Source organism: Rhododendron vialii, chromosome 11a, assembly GCF_030253575.1.
Source record: "Rhododendron vialii isolate Sample 1 chromosome 11a, ASM3025357v1".
Lineage (NCBI taxonomy): Eukaryota > Viridiplantae > Streptophyta > Magnoliopsida > Ericales > Ericaceae > Rhododendron > Rhododendron vialii.
In genome coordinates, this window is record NC_080567.1 from 2,904,980 (window position 1) to 2,926,797 (window position 21,818).

Below are 21,818 nucleotides of genomic sequence, written 5' to 3' on the forward strand. Positions count from 1 at the left end.
AGAAGAAGGGGGAGCGTGTAATTTGTTTTAAGGATGGGTTGAGATTTAATCTCAGCCCTTGAAATGGAGGGCTGAGATGGGGTGTTTGTTTGGTTGTCTACGGATCCGCCCCGATATATATATATATAAGTACATATGGTACTATGTAATCTTCTAAGATTTCCAAGTATCCAAAAAAAATATAAGGTCAAGATTTCCTAATAAACTAATCTAACAAGTACATGTTCCTATTACACTATTATATAAAAGTACTTTAGTACACATATCTATATATAACAATATCTTTAGAAAATCTAGGGCAATAGATTTAGAAGGTACATATACATATTTTTTTTTTTAAATAATCACATGAGAGATCTAGGAAGTGATTATTTAATAAAATCCTAGTACTTGTTGGTAGACTAACCTTATTATCCAAGGGGTAAAGTTTACCTTAGCATGTATTTGTAACGCCCCTGAATTTTGTTCAGTAAAAATTTCGTTAAAAATTTGAATATTATTTGAATTACTTAATTTCTCTTACGTGGCTATATGATTTCTTGTTAATCTTGTCATAGTTAGATTTTGGTCATTGATTGACTCTCGACTAGAAATCCTACTTGACCAATTTAGTTAGTTTCTAACCGACTACTTGGAGGAACCGAGCAACCAACTTACCTAGTTACTAGATGAACCTTTTGGACCTTTTGAAACTTTTGAACCTTTTGCTTTTACCCATTGGTCCATAATGGTTAGGGTAATTTTTGTCCATTGGACAATAAACTTTTTTTTAAAAAGTACATGCAGTCTTTTCAAAATTTTATTTTAATAAAAGGTACTTGTACTTCTTTTATCCATTGGTTATTAACCGCAAGGAGAATTATTATCCATTGGGTAATAACCGTTAGGGAAGTTAGTGACCCTTGGATAATAGAGTCTTTTGACTAAATAAAGTACCGATGTGACTAGGAAACCTTCCAATAAAGTTAATTTGACTAGTCAACCTTTTCAACCCTAGAAATTTCTTATTTATTTTCTTTTATTATTTTGGATTTATTCTTTGTCCTTTGGACAATAAATGTTAGGAGAACTATTATCCATTGGATAATAGAAACCCTAAATTTTATATTCTTTGCTAGAATATCAAGTACTCATAAATGGAATTTTATAATTTCCTAAAAGGACAATTTTGATTATCTTATTATAAAAAGTTCCCTAGTTACTATTGTCCATTGGATAATAAAAGTTAGGGTATTTATTATCCATTGGGTAATAGCCTTATTCTTTCAACTAAGTACATGGGTTTAATAAACTAGTCTTTTTCAAAAACCCCATGGGATTAGGTACAAATATTTTATTATGCTAGTACTTGGTAGTCTTTAAAACCTAAGATTTTCCTAAGTACTCCTATATTATTTTATATTGGGGTTTTGTACCCAATTGGATTAAATTATTGGGGAGTTGATCTTCCTAGAATACTTTGTACACTAGTTATTTTATTTAAAGAGACATGAGCCTAATTGGATTTCTTTAATGGGATTTGGATTTAGAAAATCTTGTACCTTGGTACTTTCTTATTCTTTCTTGTATATATGTATATATGACGCAGCGGAATTCACGAGAGACTAGTTAGCGTACTAGTCCAAACGAGATAAACAACTCGTCGCAACGAGCAATTCTTGCGCACAAGAAAGAAAGAGAAAATCTCTGAATATTATTGATCAAAAGCTTAAAAGTTCAATAATTGAATAGGTTACAGCCCTTTTTATAAGACCTTAACCCTAGAAATCCTACTGTAAAAGAAATAATAAATCATGCCAAAACAAGCGGCATTAAATAAAAGATATTTCCTAATTAATTAAAATAAAATCCTAATTCTTGTAGACCAAGAATCCTAATAAAGGTAGAAATCAAAATCAAACTGAATACAGAAAGTTAATAATTCTAACCTAAACGAAAATATTCCTAATCAAAATCTTATTCTAAAACAATAAAAATAAAATACAAAAATTCTCCATTTTTGTCCTACATCAGTCTCCTTTTCTTCAAAATAACTCGACCTCGAGTTCTCATTAGAAACTTGCCACCATCCATTCCAAAGAAATAGATATTTGGAATACTTCAACCTCTTGTTCGTTTTCCAAAAATCATTTAAAGAAAAGTATTTATGCAATGATCTTTTCTCTTCATACTTCAACTTGTTAACAAGATGTATTAGACGAATGTTCGGAACCCAATCAAATTGTTGCACATCAAGAAAACTGACAAAATTAGCATCATTAATTCTGCTTTGCCCGCAATCATGTTTTGAATCCTTTCCATGAATGTATTCTTCGACATGATCGTTGGCTGAATCTTTTGAATCTACTTTTTCGGACACCAATTTACTTTCGTCAATGTCGCTAACCAAAATCTCCTCATTGACACTAATATTAGTATCAACCACCTCCAATGGACAATTATTTTGGTCATCAACAACTTGATCACCAACATCGATACCATTTTTTTTATTATCAACTTCAATTATAGTTTTCTCTTTTTCGCTAATACCAAGGTCAAATTTCTCTTTACCGTCAGCTTCAATGTGCCCACAATGACTGCATTCAACATCGACCTCCACTGTTTCTTCGATGTTGGGCTCAACAAATATCACCTCCTCTAGTTCAACTCGATCTCCTTCCTCTTCTGCGATCTCATATCCACCATAATAGCTGGAACATGATGAATCTGAGATTGAAAGATTTTTATCGGTTTGTTGACGCTTTGAGTGACCCGAACCCAACAGTCTCAGTGATGTGTCCCTCGAGTTTTCAGTAGCCGCAACGGTATAATTTTTATTACTTGAAAAAGAATAAGACAACCCAAGATTATCTCGGGACAATCGCTTGGACTCAAGATTTCTTCGATACTCTTCATATAACATCTGACCATGATGCGATTGAAGAAATCTATCACTCATCAATCGTCTCATCCTGAGCCATGTCTTGAGTGGTTGTTTATACTGGCGCTCCCGATTATATTGCAATTGCTTCCACCATCTAGAAGCATAGCCTTGTAATTTACAAGTCACGTATCTAACTTCCTTTTCTTCCGGAATTTCCATATACTCAAGAAACTTATCAACTTTACGAAACCAATAAATTAAATTCTCAGGATGGCAATACCCATTAAAACTAGGAATTATTGGTTGTACCTGAAAAGTTGAAAAGTCGTCATCTGTGCGGTAAAACCCTTCAAACCTTGAATGTCGCTTATTCGACTGATATTCATAATAATCCTCAAATAACTCGTCTTCAGATTCATCCTCACTATCAAGTTGATAATAAGAATATCTTTCGGAGACGTTTTGATTAATAGGTTGGTTGCGGGCAAATCCCTCAACGTTGTTCCTATCAACTTTGCGTTTAACAGATTGACCATGGGCAAATCCCTTAGTGCGAGTCCTGTTAAATACTTCACCACGACGAACGTCAATGGGTGTGTCTTCAACTTGGTTTGGTGCCATCGAACCAGGTAAAGCCTTGCTCTGATACCACTTGACGCAGCGGAATTCACGAGAGACTAGTTAGCGTACTAGTCCAAACGAGATAAACAACTCGTCGCAACGAGCAATTCTTGCGCACAAGAAAGAAAGAGAAAATCTCTGAATATTATTGATCAAAAGCTTAAAAGTTCAATAATTGAATAGGTTACAGCCCTTTTTATAAGACCTTAACCCTAGAAATCCTACTGTAAAAGAAATAATAAATCATGCCAAAACAAGCGGCATTAAATAAAAGATATTTCCTAATTAATTAAAATAAAATCCTAATTCTTGTAGACCAAGAATCCTAATAAAGGTAGAAATCAAAATCAAACTGAATACAGAAAGTTAATAATTCTAACCTAAACGAAAATATTCCTAATCAAAATCTTATTCTAAAACAATAAAAATAAAATACAAAAATTCTCCATTTTTGTCCTACATCAATATATATGAATGTAGTGTACTAGGAGAGAGAGAGAGGGAGAGGGAGAGAGAGAGAATTTCCGAGAGAGAGAGAGAGAGATAGGAGAGAGAGAGAGATTTTGTTGTACTTCCATAATCTTTCTCATCTTTTCAAATCCTTTGTGATATCTTTCTTCCTAGCCTAAATCTATCTCCCATTTGTACTTCTATGATTTGTTTAAAACCAAATCTTGTACCATTGTCTCATTTCTTCCAACAAATCTTCCATAATCCCATCCAAGGACAAATCTTAGCCATGCAAGCCTAGGGTTAGGCTTTGATCTTTCAAAGATTGCATGACATGTGTCAAAATTTGATGTACGGAGAGAGAGGGGGGGGCCGGCCTTAGAGAGGGAGAGGGAGCCAAGATTTTTCCTATAAATAGGACCCCATTCCAAGCATTGAACTCACACCTTCTCATTGCTCCAACTTGTCTCTAGAATTCCTTTGTTCTTTCTTTTGTTCTTCATGTTCTTGAGTTCTTCAAGAAACTCATCCTAAGCCGCCACTAAACCGCCACTCGACCACCCTTCGATCCATAAAGTAGAGTAGTTTTAGTCAAAAAGAAGTTTCGAGAGAAACCTTTCTCCTTTGAAGCTCCCGAAGGCCTACCGTAGGAAGTTACTCCGTCCGACCGCCGACTAACCTTCCGTAGCCGCCCTACCGCCAAGAAGTAAGGTAGAACCCCTTGCCCCTAACTCTACGTATAGAACCGTATGTTAGAAAGTAAGGAAATCCTTACTTACTTCCTACTTACTTACTTACTCAAGTATAACGTTGTTGTTTTGAATTACTAAGATAGAACTTATCGTTTGTTTATAAGTATTTGTATTTTGATCTTTAAGATGATTAATGCATATATGAATTGCTTGTATTACGTGTGGTGTGATTAAGCATAAGTGATTTCACTCCAAAGACGTCCGTACATGTGGCGTTGTGCTTTGAATAAAGCATAAGTGATACACTCCATAGGCGTCCGTACATGTGGCGTTATGCTATACGTGGTGATTTAGCGTGATAAGTAATATAGAATTGGATGATCTTGTTAGAATGATTCATGCTTGTTTTTGTCCTGCCGCGGAGTCTTTGCATGTAAACGAGACACGAGAACCAAGAAAGTAGAAACATGACACCTAGGGTGTGGTTAATGAAGGGAAATGTTTTTCGAGGAAGGAAATATTTTCAAACAACATAATGACCGATTTTGGGTGGCATTATGTGAGTTGTGTGCGTGCGTGTGTAAAAGAAACATTTGAAAAGGGTGAAAAGTTTTGGAAACCGCAATGTGGCCGGACATGGTAGCCCATTGTGTGGTGTGTGTTGAAAAACCCAATGAGAACCCGGAGCGGCGGAATCAGTGTGGGGATACTCGGGAACCCGGAGCAGCGGAACCGAGGTTTTTAGATTTCGAAAACCCCAATTGGGAACCCGGAGCGGCGGAACCATGGTGAGGTATGGCTTGGTTATCCGCGGTATGGAGCCAATGCAAATGTTTTTGTGTGCCAATGAGAACCCGGGACGGCGGAACCATTGTGAGGATACTCGGGAGACCGGAAGGGCGGAACCGAGGTTGGGTGTGTTAAAAACGAGTTTTCGAAAAGGTGATACGTTTATGAAATGTGAAAATGTTGACACGGTCTACGATGAGTCGCGTAGGAGAAACAAAGAGAATCATGGACACCTACGATAGTTCGAATAACGATGGCGGTTGTGTTTTTGATATTGTCTTTTGTAGCTGTGTATATACGTATCCTGTGGAAATTGATGTTTGTATAACCTGTTGTTTGTAAGTTATGGGTTAGCGGGTATGGGATTACTCTGCTGAGCTTTGTAGCTCACGGTGTTGCCTTTTTGGTGACCCTGACATATTATATCGGTGGTGACGCTGGTATAATGTGTCAGATTTTGTAGATAATCAGGGTAAGCAGATCACCGTGGAGGCTTTTGAAGCTGAGGAGCTGGCAAGAATGGAGGAGCAGGAGGAGCTGTAGTTAGGAACCCTAGAACCCCCTCCATTTGTGTAAATATTAAACTCTTGTGGGAGTTTTGTTGTAATAAGAGCCAGACTCTATTTTGAGGTTTTTAATGAAATTGTCTTTTTAACGTACCCAAAATTCGGGGCGTTACAGTATTGACCAATGGTTTTAAGGAGGTGTCCTTTAAGCAAGCTTATATAAATCTATGAAGTACATAAGTCTATATATAATCTTATATATGTACTTCAATAAATCTAGAATGGTACCTTAGGTGGATAATCTAGGTTTCCTATTGTCCAATGGATAAAAGTTTCCCTAACTTTTATTGTCCAATGGGTAAAGGTTAAAAGATAGAGTTAGGAGAAAGCAATTAGATGAATTGGTAGTTAGGTTTCCTCAACTAATTGGTTAGAAGCTAACTATACTTGCCAAGTGGGGCTTTTAATCAAGAAATGAAATTTAAAGGGCTAAAATCTAATTATGACGGATTATCGGAATTAAAAAGAAATATTAAAAGCAATATTATGAACTTAAAAAGAAATGACGAAATTTAAATGAAATTTTTATTCATTAAAAATTAGAGTCGTCACAAAATAGATCCTCGAATTCGGCCCACATCAAATTTTCAACGTTGGGCTCATTTGTCTGAGCCGCGGTCCTAGCTGCCCTCCTCACGTCCTTCCTACCTTCCAAAATAGATTCCCACCACTCACTGGCCTCTCCGACAAGTTGAACGACCACGATACTCACCCACAGGTCATCTTCGGTAATCTTAAGAGCGGTGAAGTTCTTATGGATTTGTGCTAACCAGTGGTCGGCCACGATAGGGTCACTATTTGCCCCATTAAACAGAGGTGGATTTAGATGACTGAATTTTCGCATGGCTACTAAGGCCCGACTGTCCGCATTATCCCTAGGAGGAGGTTGTAAAAGATTAGTGGCTGCAAGTGCTCACTGTCGCTATTGGAACCCACGGTTCGCATCCCGCTATCATCGGAGCGAAGGGCTCCTGCCCTGTCGCCTCCCGCTCTACCGCCGCACCAGTCGAAATCCCCATGGGCTCCGACACCCCTATAACAGCACCAAGACCCGTGCCATGAGACTCATCTGATTGCTCCATAATCAAGAAATTAGCAAGTAAGAGAAGTTGAGAGAGGCCGAGAGAGAGAAGATGTCACGCCCTCGATTTTCAACGTAAATATAAATGGTTTTCATAAATAAAACCTCGCCATAATCCGTACGATAACCAAAATAATGTAGCATTCCCAAAATATTACATCTTTGGCTACGAGGCCCAAATTAACACAAGTACTGAATATTCAAGCGTTAAGGATTACAGTATTCTATAGTCAAAGATATACAAATAAAGTTACAAATACATCTTCAAAAGAGATTTACAAAGATGCCTAAGTAACTCATCAATCGTTAGCTTTCAAAAATAATTCCACCTCCAAGCATTTCAACCATGCACGCTATTGCCCTGAGTTAGTACCTGAAAATGATAATAGGCTTGAGGTATGCTTGCCCAGTAGGAAATTCTACACTAACATTATATGCAAGAGAGATGCAAGGATGATCACAAGGCAAGAATGGAATGGAGACCCAACAATAGGAAATGACCAAGGTTCAACAATCCAACATACTCGATACGAAATCTGGTAAACACCTCAACCTTCAATCATCTCAACTTCCCATGTGTCCAATATCACTTCACGTTATGTGTCATGAGCCGAAGCTCCTGTCAGGCTAATTATGGGACCCCGATACCCCCTGCCAAGCACCCACCTAGAAGGCTGGGCCTTGAATGTTCATTATGAGCATTAGCGCCTGCCGGGCTAATTATGGGACCCCGATATCCCCTGCTAGGCAACTACCCGTCGATAGGTCCCAAATGTATTCGTTGTGTCAACAAGTGTTCGAGCGTATCACATTCTCATTACGTGTGATTCCAATTCAATTCAAAGTTCATGAATTAATCGACGTCAAAATTTATCGAACAATGACAAGGGATGCAAACGACACATAACGAACTCAACGAATATGATTAACAATGTTATAGAGGTACTTGGTGATGTTTAAAACAAGTCAGAAATGATCGGGGGTCAAAATGATGAAGTTTGGGACAAAGTAGTGAAAACTGTCCATAAGCATCTGGTATCGATATAGGCAAAATAGCTGTATCGATACAAAAAGCAAACAGAATGAAAAGCTACGATTTCAAAATGGTATCGATACGACCAAAGGCCCATATCAATACGGCGACGTTTCGAGCAGATTTTCAGCAGAATTTCTGGGTTTCAATGCCATCAACTACTACAACAACAACAAGCATGGATTCAAGGATAGAAACACGTCTTTACATATGAAATCTCTAAAGTGATGCTAGGAGTATTAACTTTGCCTTACTATATGACTTCAATCCCACAGCAAAAATCAACCAAAGAACGAGACACCAAACTTACGTGGAAAACCCCAAAATCGGGTAAAAACCACGGGAAGGAATCATGCACTAAAACAAATGTACGATTACAAATATTCTTACTAATTGACTGTGTATCCTCTCCACGAGTCCAAAGAAATATTTGTCGAATCCACGTTCATCGTACCTTTGCATGATTACCGTATCTTGAATCCTCAAGCCTTCCAAACAATCGCCTTTCGAACTCCACGAAAAGACTTCACTCAAAAAAGACGATTTTGTTGTGTTGCAAAAACCTCTCGAAGATGACTCTGTTGCATGGAGATTCTATCAATCTTTATAGTTCTTCGAGATCCCCAATTGAAACTCTCCAGACTTGTTTTGATATACTCTCTTAGGCACCAAGAAAACTCACGGCCGCACCGCCCTTATTCTGACCTAATCGCCTTCTCTCAATTGCGTTGGTGGCCTCCTTAAAAAGAAAAAGAAAACCTAGGTCGGTCACACCAATTCAATACAGCGGCAACACCTTGATGTAATTAGAAAATTATCTAGTGTTGCCGTGCCTGAATAAAATATTGAACCCATTTTTAAAGTTACTCGAGCAATCCAATTATTCAGTTGAGCGAAATCCTCCCTTCAACATGTCAAGAACACATCCTTTCCCTTGACTAACAACTACCACACTCAAAATAAAAATACAATATAACGATTCCTTTCCACATCCTAAATAAACGCTTCTAATCAAAAGAAAAATAAAATTACAACTCGATAAAATGGGGATACATGGAAAGGTGTTATTTGGTCATGAACGTGCCAACCAAAAGGGAGCTCGGCCTATGGAGCTTCAATCTCCCCCTTTGGCACTTCCATGACAAAACACACTCAACAGATATAACACCTATCCCCTACGAAAACTGTGAGCTGGAAATCTGTATCGCTGCATCATCAAAAACATTTCACAGCTATTAGAATGTTAGAAACACAGAAACAAAAACATGGAATATCATCTCCCCCTTTTTTTTGTCAAGGAAGGACAAAGGAACCTGCAATGTACTAGTGAGAGTGTCAAGGAATAACACCCTTAGCTGTACCAATTACCATCAAGATATGTCCAGTTGCAATAATCACATGCACATAGGGGTTTAACCAAAGAGCAACTAGAAACACGTACCAGTAGAGCAACACAAAACCAACTTCATCCATAAGACAAAGACAAAGCCCAAAAGAAATAAATGCAGCAACCATACATCCACATTAATATCCCGAAACAAAAGATGCTCAAGATTATGATGGAGCGAGTATACTGAGGCAGTTGACCGAAAAGTAAACTAATAGGAACACGAAACAAAAAGATACTCCATATAATTAGATAGTTACGACAAAATACATCTTTTTGTTTTGTTTTGTTTTGTTTTTTTTTTGAACACACTCGGGCAAAATAAATTCAATAAAGTCCAATCTTTGAGAGCATATTTTGGTGGAAAGACTTAGAATAACAGTAGGGGGTTATTGAAAATCATGAAAACACACACTAGGATAAAATGGTGACGTGAATTTTTTGAGGACCAAAGCATGTATACATCAAGAGCAAGATAAGTAGTATGAATCAAGATCCAAATGACAAAAGTGTGTGTGTGCATCACGTCAGAGATATGCAGCTCAACCTAAGAGCTAACCTTGGTCTCTCATGTATGTAAGATGGTCAAGTGATCTCCCCCTCAAGAAGTCAAACCAAGACATTTCGATATTCAATAGACTACAAACTCCCCCTCAACCAAACTCCAACAACTATAACGTGGCCGTGCAATGCCGTGGTCCCTTAAGCTTTCTAATTGACCCTTGTAGCGAGCTTTAGGCCAGTGACACCCAAACCAGACGGTCTTAGGGCACTAGATGTAGAGAACACCCCAACGGACTTACTTACTCGAGTCAAAAAGGCTACGAACCCAAGCAAGCCACACAAGACACTCTTGGAACTCTTCACCGTTTGACGCGAACACTCACTGCTTACTGAGGCAAGAGGCCCGGTTACTCAGTGAAAAGCCCGAAAGGCCATAAGAAATAGAATTCACCATATACAAAACCTCCACCTTTTTTTTTAAATACTTTCGTTCCTCCTCCTGCTACTTTTGATGAGAATTATTATTTTTAATATATATTCAACTCCCACAGAGTATCCAAAATGCTGAAAGGTCAATCTCGAGTGAAGAAAACAAGACACAATGTAGCTACATGAGAAATGACGTGCAAGAATTAGGGAGCAGCTATTTCTGACGTGAACGAACAAGTGGAGGTCATTTAGACAAGACTCATGCTACTTCCAGACAGTACAAAGTATATCAAGATTTGTACTCAAAAATCATGCACACAGAAATTCCTAGTGAGCATAGTCATGAAAAACGATAACAAGCTACTATTGCACCATATCAACCAACAACTTAAAGCTCACAAAAAAAAACTGACCTCAACAGAAAAAGATGCTTTTTTAAAAAAAAAAAATATTATAAGCATATGTAGCAAACCAAAAAATATAAACAAAGATAAACTAACAGTAAGAAACGAACAAAAAAAATGAATGAAAAAGATAAAACAAAACTCAATCGACAGAGCATACCCCCACAGATTTACGAAGATAATCGAAACGAATGTGATCAAGAGGTTTAGTAAAGATGTCAGCCTTCTGATGTTCAGTATCCAGATATTCTAAGAGAATTACTCTATCCTCGACAAGATCTCGAATGAAATGGTGACGAATGTCTATATGTTTAGTACGAGAGTGCTGAATAGGATTTTTAGAGATATTTATAGCGCTAGTATTGTCACAGAAAAGAGTGATAGTACCTTGGGTAATACCATAATCAGCAAGCATCTGTTTCATCCACAACAATTGAGTACATCCACTACCTGCTGCGATATATTCAGCCTCGGCTGTAGATAGGGAAATTGAATTCTGTTTTTTACTAAGCCAAGAAACTAGATTGTTTCCTATGTAGAAACATCCACCAGAAGTACTCTTCCTATCGTCTGCACAGCCCGCCCAATCGGCATCAGTGTAACCGGCCAAGTTAGCAGTAGTGTCATGGGTAAACCATATTCCATAGTTAAGAGTTCCACTCACATATTTAATGATACGTTTAACAACTAAGAGATGAGACTCTTTAGGAGACGCCTGATACCGGGCACAAACCCCAACACTAAATACAATATCTGGACGACTAGCAGTAAGGTACAGTAAGCTACCTATCATACTACGATAAATGGTCTGATCAACATCTATGCCATCACTATCTCGTGCAAGCTTCACAGTAGTGCTCATGGGAGTACGAGCATGCTTAGCAGACTCAAGGCCAAACTTACTTAAAAGCCCTTTTGCATACTTATACTGAGATATAAACATGCCGGTATCAAACTGTTTAACTTGAAGACCGAGAAAATAAGACAATTCTCCCATCATACTCATCTCAAACTCACTTTGCATGGTGTTGGAAAAATATTTGACGAGAGATGGTGATGTCGAACCAAAAATTATATCATCAACGTAGATTTGAGCAACCAAAATGTGTTTATTATCATGTTTCACAAAGAGCGTTTTATCAACGTTTCCTCTGGAAAAACCATTTTGAATTAGAAACTGAGTCAGGCGTTCATACCAAGCTCGAGGAGCCTGCTTTGACCCATATAAGGCCTTTTTTAGGTGATACACATGGTCTAGCTTATGGGGATCTTCAAAACCCTTAGGTTGTGAAACATACACCTCTTCTTTAATAATGCCATTCAAAAAAGCACTTTTCACATCCATCTGAAACAGTTTAAACTTCATGTGACAGGCAACAGCTAGCATGAGTCGTATGGATTCTAGACGAGCTACTGGGGCAAAGGTTTCGTCAAAATATATTCCCTTTACCTGAGTATATCCTTGAGCTACAAGCCTAGCTTTATTTCTGATAACTACACCTTCCTCATTGGTTTTATTTTTAAAGATCCATTTTGTTCCAATAATGTTCGTATCTTTAGGTTTGGGAACCAATGCCCACACATCATTACGTTCGAATTGATGTAGTTCCTCATGCATAGCGCTAATCCAACAATCATCAAGCAAAGCTTCCTTTATATTTTTAGGTTCAATTAAGGAGACATAACAGAAATAGGTTACCTCATCTCGAATCTGCCTGCGAGTTTTCATAGGATCCGATACCTTTCCAATCACTTGTGTTTCTGGATGATTTAATTTGACCTGTGCTAAGGGTTTCAGGGTATCACCCGTCTCTATTGAATCATCCTGTTCCTCTGTTTTGATTTCCTCTTCATCGTTTTCAACTCCATCTTCAATATCTCCATCATCTTGACAGTTCGCTTGATCTGTTTGTTCTTGAACACAAAAAGGCTCAAAACACTCATAATTAGTAACCTCTGGCTCATCCAGAGTCATGTCATCAATAACAACATTAATAGATTCCATAACAGAGGATGTGCGAAGATTAAAAACACGAAATGCACGACTATTTGGAGAATACCCAAGAAAAATGCCTTCATCACTACGAGAGTCAAACTTACCCAATTTCTGCCTATCTTTCATTATGTAGCACTTACTACCAAAGGTTCTAAAGTACTTAACATTAGGCTTCTTCCCTTTCCATAGTTCATAAGGGGTATTCTTGGTTCCTGGACGAAGATACACCCTGTTAATAATATAGCACGCAGTGTTTACAGCCTCAGCCCAAAACCTAAGTGCAATCTTACGAGAATGAAGCATGACTCGTGCCATCTCCTGAATCACTCTATTCTTACGTTCAACCACCCCATTTTGTTGAGGGGTTTTAGGGGCAGAAAACTCATGATTAATCCCTAGATCCTCACAGAACTTAGCATATTCATTGTTTTCAAATTCTTTGCCATGATCTGAGCGAATGCGAACTATCATACCAATTTTCATGCTCTTTTCATTTTGTACACTTTTGACAAATGACTTAAAGAATGTAATGGTTTCAGATTTTTCACGTAAAAAATTAACCCATGTAAACCGTGTGAAATCATCCACTATAACGAAAATGTATTTCTTTCCAACAATACTAGCTACCCTTGAGGGACCCATTAAGTCCATATGAAGCAATTCTAGAGGTCTAGTGGTGGCTAATGTGTTAGTCTTTTTATGAACAGCTCTAGTTTGCTTTCCAATTTGACACGGACCACAAATATGATGAGACGGGCGACTCAGTCTAGGTACTCCACGAATTAACTCCTTTTTAGTTAATATAGATAGGTCCTTGTAATTGATATGGCCTAACCGCTGATAAAGATCTATCTCATCTAATTTAGTGGAGTGACAAGTCACATTATCTAAGGGTATAATACCATAGCAATTGTCAGAAGTTCTAGTACCATGCATTACATTAGTTCCGTTCACATCTAAGATATAACAATCATTCTTCGAGAATCTAACTTCATGAAGGGAATCACACATTTGACTTATACTAATCAAGTTAGCTTTGAGTCCTCCTACAAAAAGAACATTTTCCAAAGTACCAACTCCAGGGGCCTGAATGATCCCTCTTCCGACAACTTTGGACTTACTGCCATCACCAAATGTAACAGAACCTCCATTGTAATTTTCAAACTTTGTAAAAAGAGATCTGTCTCCTGACATATGACGAGAGCATCCACTATCAAGATACCACACATTAGTGTTCTGTGCTTTTAGTGCAGTGTGAACTACCATGCAATGCAAATCAGCACTCCTAACCCATACAGGCTTAGTCTTAGAATGGTAAGTTTTAACATGATCTTTCTTATTGAGTTTATTCTGTTTAACAAAATTATGAGTTTGTCCTTTATAATTACCACCACTCTGATGCAGACTTTTCTTGCTACTACTCACATAATGACATGTAGGATAGCCATACAATTGAAAACAATGAGGATGAATATGTCCTTTCACACCGCAATAATGGCACACAGGGATGAATCTCCGAACAATAGTTCTTTGAATAGGAGCAGGCATCTTAATAAAAACTTGAGGCTTAACAATATGATAACTAGCTTTTGATTTTACCTCTTTGTGTCGATTTTGGAATACTGAAGAACTTACAGGGCTTTTTAGAGTTGTCTCCTTATGCTTTTCTCCAGATATCTTACTGGCATTTTCTTGATTTGAATGTGCGACATTGAACCCAAGTCCAGATCGGTCATCGACTGATCTTTGTACATCAAGAATATCATCTAACTGCTTAGAACCTGCATTCATGCGCTCAAAAATAGCATTAGCATCAGTCAGATCAGTAGTTAATTTATTTATTTTACCTTCGTTCAGCACATTCAGCTCTTCAAACTCTGTAACTTTCACTCGAAGTTGCATCACTTCCAATTTTAGTTGATTTCTCTCTTGAGTAACACTTTCTAGATTTTCTGACAACTCCTTTGTTGATGATAGTGCTTTTGACAGATCAGCGGCAGCTACCTCACTCTTACTGGCTAGCTTATCATTCTGTTTGGTGAGTTTTCGGCTTTCTTCATATAAATTGTTATAAGCCTCCTGCAACTCATCAAACTTCACTTCCTCCTCTTCATTGTCACTATCATGGGTTCCTCCATTCCCCAACTTTTGTTTGGTCATATCACTTTCATGATGATTTGCTGCGAAGGCCAAGAAGTTTTTTTCATTGTTTTCCTCATCTCTATCACTATTTGACTTCTCACTATCAGTGTCATCATCCCAAGTCGTCACACTGAATATTTTCTGCTTAGCCTTTTTATTTGCGCAGTCCAGAGCGAGATGTCCATACCCATGGCACTCATAGCACTTCAGCCCCGAGGGTGGTCCCTTTACTCCTTTCCGATCTTTGTTACTAGAGGACTCAAATTTTCCGTTACCTTTTTTACCATTGTTGTCATTATCATTATTCTTTTTCTTAAAAAATCGTTTGAAGTTCTTGGTAAATAATGCCATGGCCTCCGTATCGAAATTGTCATCGTTGTCCGACTCATTAGATTCATTATTTTTACCAGAAAAAGTTGTTTGTCTCTCCAAACCTCTAGTAGTATTCTTACTAGAAAAAGCAATTTGTTTTTTCGATCCTTTATTAGTACCTTTAGTAGGAAATAAGTCTTGATCGAAATGTGTAAGCTTATAGTTTTGAAATTGCCCTACTATTTCTTCCACAGACATTTCAGGTAATTTTCTCTTACTTTCCAAAATATCAACTTTATTTTTAAATCATTCAGGAAGAGATTGCAAAATTTTCTTGACAACACGAAAGGGAGTAATAGGCTCACCCAAGGTATAACTGGTGTTGACTATGTGGTTGAGTTTCGCGTAGAACTCATCAAATGTCTCATCTTCCTTCATACGCAGCATTTCAAACTTGGTAGTGACCCGTTGCAACTTCCCTTGCTTTACTGTATCAGTTCCTTCGTGGGTAATGACAAGAATATCCCACGCATCCTTTGCTGTTTTGCATGTAGATATACGGTGGAACTCCTTTGTATCGACATGAGTAAATAGTACATTCAGTGCCCTGCTATTTGCTGCACGTAGTGCCTTCTCCTCCGCTGTAAACTTTGCACTAGCTTTAGGTGCCGAAGTTCCCTCAACAGTTACAGTTGGCAGCATATACCTCACTTCACATGCATTCCAAACATCTTCGTCAATGGCCTTTAAATAGGCCTCCATCTTTGCCTTCCAATGATCAAAATTAGTACGATCCAGAATAGGGGGGCGATTTGTATTCAACTCCATTGCAAACTAAGGATCCACTAAGAATTTGAAAAATTCTAATTTTTAGTGACCCGCTCTGATACCAAATGAAATCTCTAAAGTGATGCTAGGAGTATTAACTTCGCCTTACTATATGACTTCAATCCCACAGCAAAAATCAACCAAAGAACGAGACACCAAACTTACGTGGAAAATCCCAAAATCGGGTAAAAACCACGGGAAGGAATCATGCACTAAAACAAATGTACGATTACAAATATTCTTACTAATTGACTGTGTATCCTCTCCACGAGTCCTAAGAACTATTTGTCGAATCCACGTTCATCGTACCTTTGCATGATTACCGTATCTTGAATCCTCAAGCCTTCCAAACAATCGCCTTTCGAACTCCACGAAAAGACTTCACTCAAAAAAGACGATTTTGTTGTGTTGCAAAAACCTCTCGAAGATGACTCTGTTGCATGGAGATTCTATCAATCTTTATAGTTCTTCGAGATCCCCAATTGAAACTCTCCAGACTTGTTTTGATATACTCTCTCAGGCACCAAGAAAACTCACGGCCGCACCGCCCTTATTCTGACCTAATCGCCTTCTCTCAATTGCGTTGGTGGCCTCCTTAAAAAGAAAAAGAAAACCTAGGTCGGTCACACCAATTCAATACAGTGGCAACACCTTGATGTAATTAGAAAATTATCTAGTGTTGCCGTGCCTGAATAAAATATTGAACCCATTTTTAAAGTTACTTGAGCAATCCAATTATTCGGTTGAGCGAAATCCTCCCTTCAACATGTCAAGAACACATCCTTTCCCTTGACTAACAACTACCGCACTCAAAATAAAAATACAATATAACGATTCCTTTCCACATCCTAAATAAACGCTTCTAATCAAAAGAAAAATAAAATTACAACTCGATAAAATGGGGATACATGGAAAGGTGTTATTTGGTCATGAACGTGCCAACCAAAAGGGAGCTTGGCCTATGGAGCTTCAACATATATTGAAAGGTAGAATCCCTACCTCACAGTTGAAGCACAATTTCCAAGAAATTACGAGCCCTAGCCTTTCGAAAACCTTGATCCGAGCGAAAACACTCCACACCGAGCTCTAATCGACGAAGAGCAAGCCCAAAATCACGTGTAGAACGAGGAATGAAGGTTAGTTTGTGAAGGTTTTGAGGAGTTTTGGTGAGATTTTTGAGAGAGGGTAAGAGAGAGGGAGAGAGCCGAGAGAGGGAGAAAGAGCCCGATGAGGGAGAGGAGGAAAAATGATCTCCTACTCTCTCACCCTCCTATATATACCCCCATATTCACAAATCACACCTTAAACCCTTTCACAAACAATTCTATCACTTTGACCCCAAATCACATACACACAATTATTCCATATTTCTTTCTCAATAAACATGCACTTATAAAATATTAACTTTAATAAATAAATACGGGTCTCTACATTCTACCCTCCTTAAAGAAATTTCATGCTCGAAATTTTCCATGCCAAAACTAGCTAATATATTCATCACATAAGCATACAACAATCACAACCATTAATCTTATGCAACAAGTTAATTATCAAGGCATGCAACAACCATTAATCTTATACAACACTCACATTGGTTTATTCCGGAAATAGGTGCGGATACTTCTCTCTAACTTCGTCCTCCCTTTCCCATGTTGACTCTTCTCTACCTTGATTACTCCACAAGACGCGCACCAATGGTATCGTCTTACCCCTCAAAACTTGATCACGCAAATCTAGGATACGTATTGGTTCCTCCCCATAAGACACGTCAGCCCCCAACTCAAGTTCGGACCATTCTAGCACGTGCGACGGATCCTGTTCGTATTTTCTCAACATAGACACGTGGAACACGTCATGTACATCCGATAGCTTCGGTGGCAAAGCCAAACGATACGCGACCCCCCCAATCTTCTCAATGATATCAAACGGCCTAATATAATGTGGCGAAAGCTTCCCTTTCTTCCCAGAACGCTATAAACCCTATGAGGCGATACTTTAAGGAACACGTGGTCCCCTTCTTCAAATGACAATGGGCGACGACGACAATCAGTATAGTTCTTTTGTCTACTTTGAGCGGTCAATAATCTTTGGCGAATCACCTTGACTTGTTCGGTTGTTCTTTCTTGTGCTTTCTTAAGGCGTTGACAAATAGCTTTCATGCTCTCTGAGGTTTCCTTGATCAGATCCGGCCCCACTAACGTAGCTTCTCCCAATTCGGTCCAACACACAGGTGATCTACACGGTCTCCCATACAAGGCCTCATACGGTGCCATCTCAATACTAGATTGATAGCTATTGTTATACACGAATTCAACTAACGGCAAATGATCCTCCCAACTACCCCGAAAATCCAAGACACAAGCCCGAAGCATGTCTTCCAAAATCTGAATCGTTCTCTCGGATTGTCCATTGGTTTGAGGATGATACGCGGTACTAAACAAAAGATTGGTGCCCAAAGCGGCTTGCAAACTCTGCCAAAAATGTGCGATAAATCTAGGATCTCGATCGGATACGATAGATACGGGAATCCCATGAAGTCGGATAATCTCTCGAATATACAAACGGCTAAGCACATCCACGGAATCGGTAACCTAAATAGGTAAGAAATGTGCGGTTTTTGTCAAACGGTCCACGATTACCCAAATAGCGTCATGCCCCCTCGGCGACCTCGGTAAACCCGTAACGAAGTCCATTATCACGTTCTCCCACCTCCACTCGGCCACTGGCAATGGTTGTAACTCCCCCGCGGGTCGTTGATGTTCGGCTTTCACTTGTTGACACGTAAGACACTTGGATACAAAAATCACAACGTCCCTCTTCATTCCAGACCACCAAAATTGCCTACGCAAGTCATGATACATTTTTGTTCCCCCCGGATGAACGGCTAACGGTGAATGGTGAGACTCTCTCAAGATTTCTTCCCGACACGAAACGGGTACGAATAACTTCCCTTGATAGCACAAGCTTTGATTGGCGTGAATCATCCACCCTTCTTGAGCTTTTCCACTAAGGAATCTAGCACGAGTTTCCTCCACTTCTTCATCGTGTTGTTGAGCCTCGATCACTCGAGTTGATAAAGTCGATTGTACGGTTAAGTTGCATAACTTGACTCCTTCCCGGACATCCTCGAAATGCGAAGCATAAAAGCCCAAATCATTCATCATTTTCCACTCGTGGATAGCTAGACTCGCTAAGTGTATCGGTTTTCTACTCAACGCATCCGCCATGACGTTCGCTTTCCCCGGGTGGTATTGCAATTCGAAATCGTAATCCTCCAAGTGCTCCATCCAGCGGCGTTGTTGAAGGTTAAGTTCCTTTTGAGAAAACAAATATTTCAAACTTTTGTGGTCTGAAAAGACTTCAAATTTTTCTCCGTACAAATAATGGCGCCAACTTTTCTAAGCAAAAACGATGGCCACAAGTTCTAGATCATGGGTAGGATAGTTTCGCTCGTGAGTTTTCAAGTGCCGCTATACGCTACTACTCGCCCCGCGTGCATCAACATGCACCCTAACCCTTCCTTAGACGCATCACAATATACAGAGTAACCAACTCCACATTCGGGCACAATCAAAACCGGTGCAGTAGTCAATCGCTTCTTCAATTCTTCAAAGGCCATCTCACACGCGTCACTCCAAACAAAATGAGTCCCCTTACGAGTTAATCTAGTCATTGGTGCCGCTAGACGAGAGAAGTCAAGAACAAAACGGCGGTAGTACCCGGCCAAACCCAAGAAACTACAGATTTCAAACACATTCTTCGGTCGCTGCCAATTCATAATCGACTCTATCTTCCTCGGATCTATAGACACACCACCCTTCGAAACCACATGACCCAAAAATTTGACTTCGGATAGCCAAAACTCACACTTACCAAGCTTGGTGTACAATTGGTGCTCCCTTAAGAGTTCAAGAACAATGGTGGGATGAGATTGGTGTTCCTCTTCCGTAGGCGAGTAAATAAGGATGTCATTGACGAATACAACCACAAAACGATAAGGTACGCACGAAAGATACGATTCATTAAGTCCATGAATGTAGCTGGAGTGTTCGTCAATCCGAAAGGCATAACAACGAATTTGTAATGACCATAACGAGTACGGAATGCGGTCTTAGGAATATCCTCTCTTCGAACCCTCAATTGGTGATAACTGGACCTCAAGTCAATTTTAGAAAAGCAAGTCACACCCCAAAGTTGATCAAACAAATCATCGATTCTAGACATGGGACACTTATTCTTAATGGTGACTCAGTTTAGCTTACGATAATCGATACACAAGCAGAGTGAACCATCATTCTTTTGCGCGAAAAGAGCCAGTGCTCCCCACGGTGATGTACTCGGACGAATGAATCCTAAGTTCTCCAGTTCCTACAACTGAGTCTTCAACTCTCTCAATTCGGCGGGCGTGAAACAATACGGAGGTACGGAGATAGGAGCTGTACCAGGAAATAAGTTGATAGCGAACTCAATCTCTCTCTCGGGAGGTAAACCAGGTAATTCTTCCGGAAACACGTCCGAAAAATCGCAAACCACTAAGGGTAACTCCCCACACACGGAGGCATCCTCATCTAATGTCAAACTTGCCAACAAGGAATAAATTGACTTGCGCTCTCGAAACCCACATAGATACGGTTCCAACGGTTCCTGATGCTCCCCAAAGAATTCGAAACAAGGACCCTCAGGAGGACAAATACGAACTCGACGCTTGAAACAATCAATGGTAGCATGAAAGGTAGATAGACAATCCATTCCCAAGACAAGATCAAACTCCAACATTCCCAAAACGATGCAATCGAATACTAAACGACGGTCACAAATGATCAACTCACATTCTTGACAAATACGATCAAGAGGCGTTCTACCCCCTAAAGGTGTCTCAACAAGCAAAGGAGGATTAACATTTTCCGTTTCCAAATCCAGGGCACACACAAATGATGTAGCGATGAATGAATGTGATGCTCCAGAATCAAAGAGTACTTTAGCAAAGGAATTGAACAATAGAAATGTACCCCTCACAACAGATGTCTCCGGAGCCTGAGAAGCGGTAGATGGAACAGCATAAGTGATATTGTAAACTCGCCTCTGAGTACTCTGACCCTGCACAAGACCTCCCCTCTGACCAGAACTCTGAGTAGGCGTGGAAGAACTCACTCCCTTATCAACCCCGGAATTCTGAACTGACATAGTCTGCTGGAAGTGAGGCTACTGCTGAGTGCCCCTAAACTATTGGCCAACATTATACCCCATTCCCTGCTGCTGCACGGAACCCAACTCAATTAGTTACATTTTAACGTAATTTTAATCAAGTGAATTCCTATTCGTTCTTTACTAACGGAAGGCCAACGGATCACGGATAACATCAAAGCATCAAAAGAAGTCAATTGAACATGCTTGGAATAGATTAGGAGATGTCCAAAAAGGTTTAGAAGTGATCGGGAATCAGAACGGTCGAATCGTAAGCAATATGGGCAAAACTGCCCAGAAAGCCAAGGAGTATCGATACAAAAATAATTGTATTGATACGGGAAAGTTTGGAATATCGATAAAAAAATAATTGGATCGATATGGGAATGCTATGACAGATTCTGAAGCTACAGGAATGCAGATTCCTTCAGCGTATCAATTCACAAATACTTGTATCGATACAGGGACATTACAAACAACGATTTTGTGTAGAAAACACAAGGCAAGCACAACACAATAACCAATGATTTAAAGCAC

The 21,818-nt window shown here is 39.2% G+C and overlaps 1 protein-coding gene across 1 annotated transcript; it reads right to left on the minus strand.

Annotated features, from left to right (window-relative positions):
* Positions 1 to 20,465: 20,465 nt before the first annotated feature.
* On the minus strand, positions 20,466 to 21,281 carry LOC131306761 (uncharacterized). The gene has a single exon (XM_058333185.1). The coding sequence runs from the start codon at positions 21,279 to 21,281 to the stop codon at positions 20,466 to 20,468; it is 816 nt and encodes a 271-aa protein (XP_058189168.1).
* Positions 21,282 to 21,818: the final 537 nt, after the last annotated feature.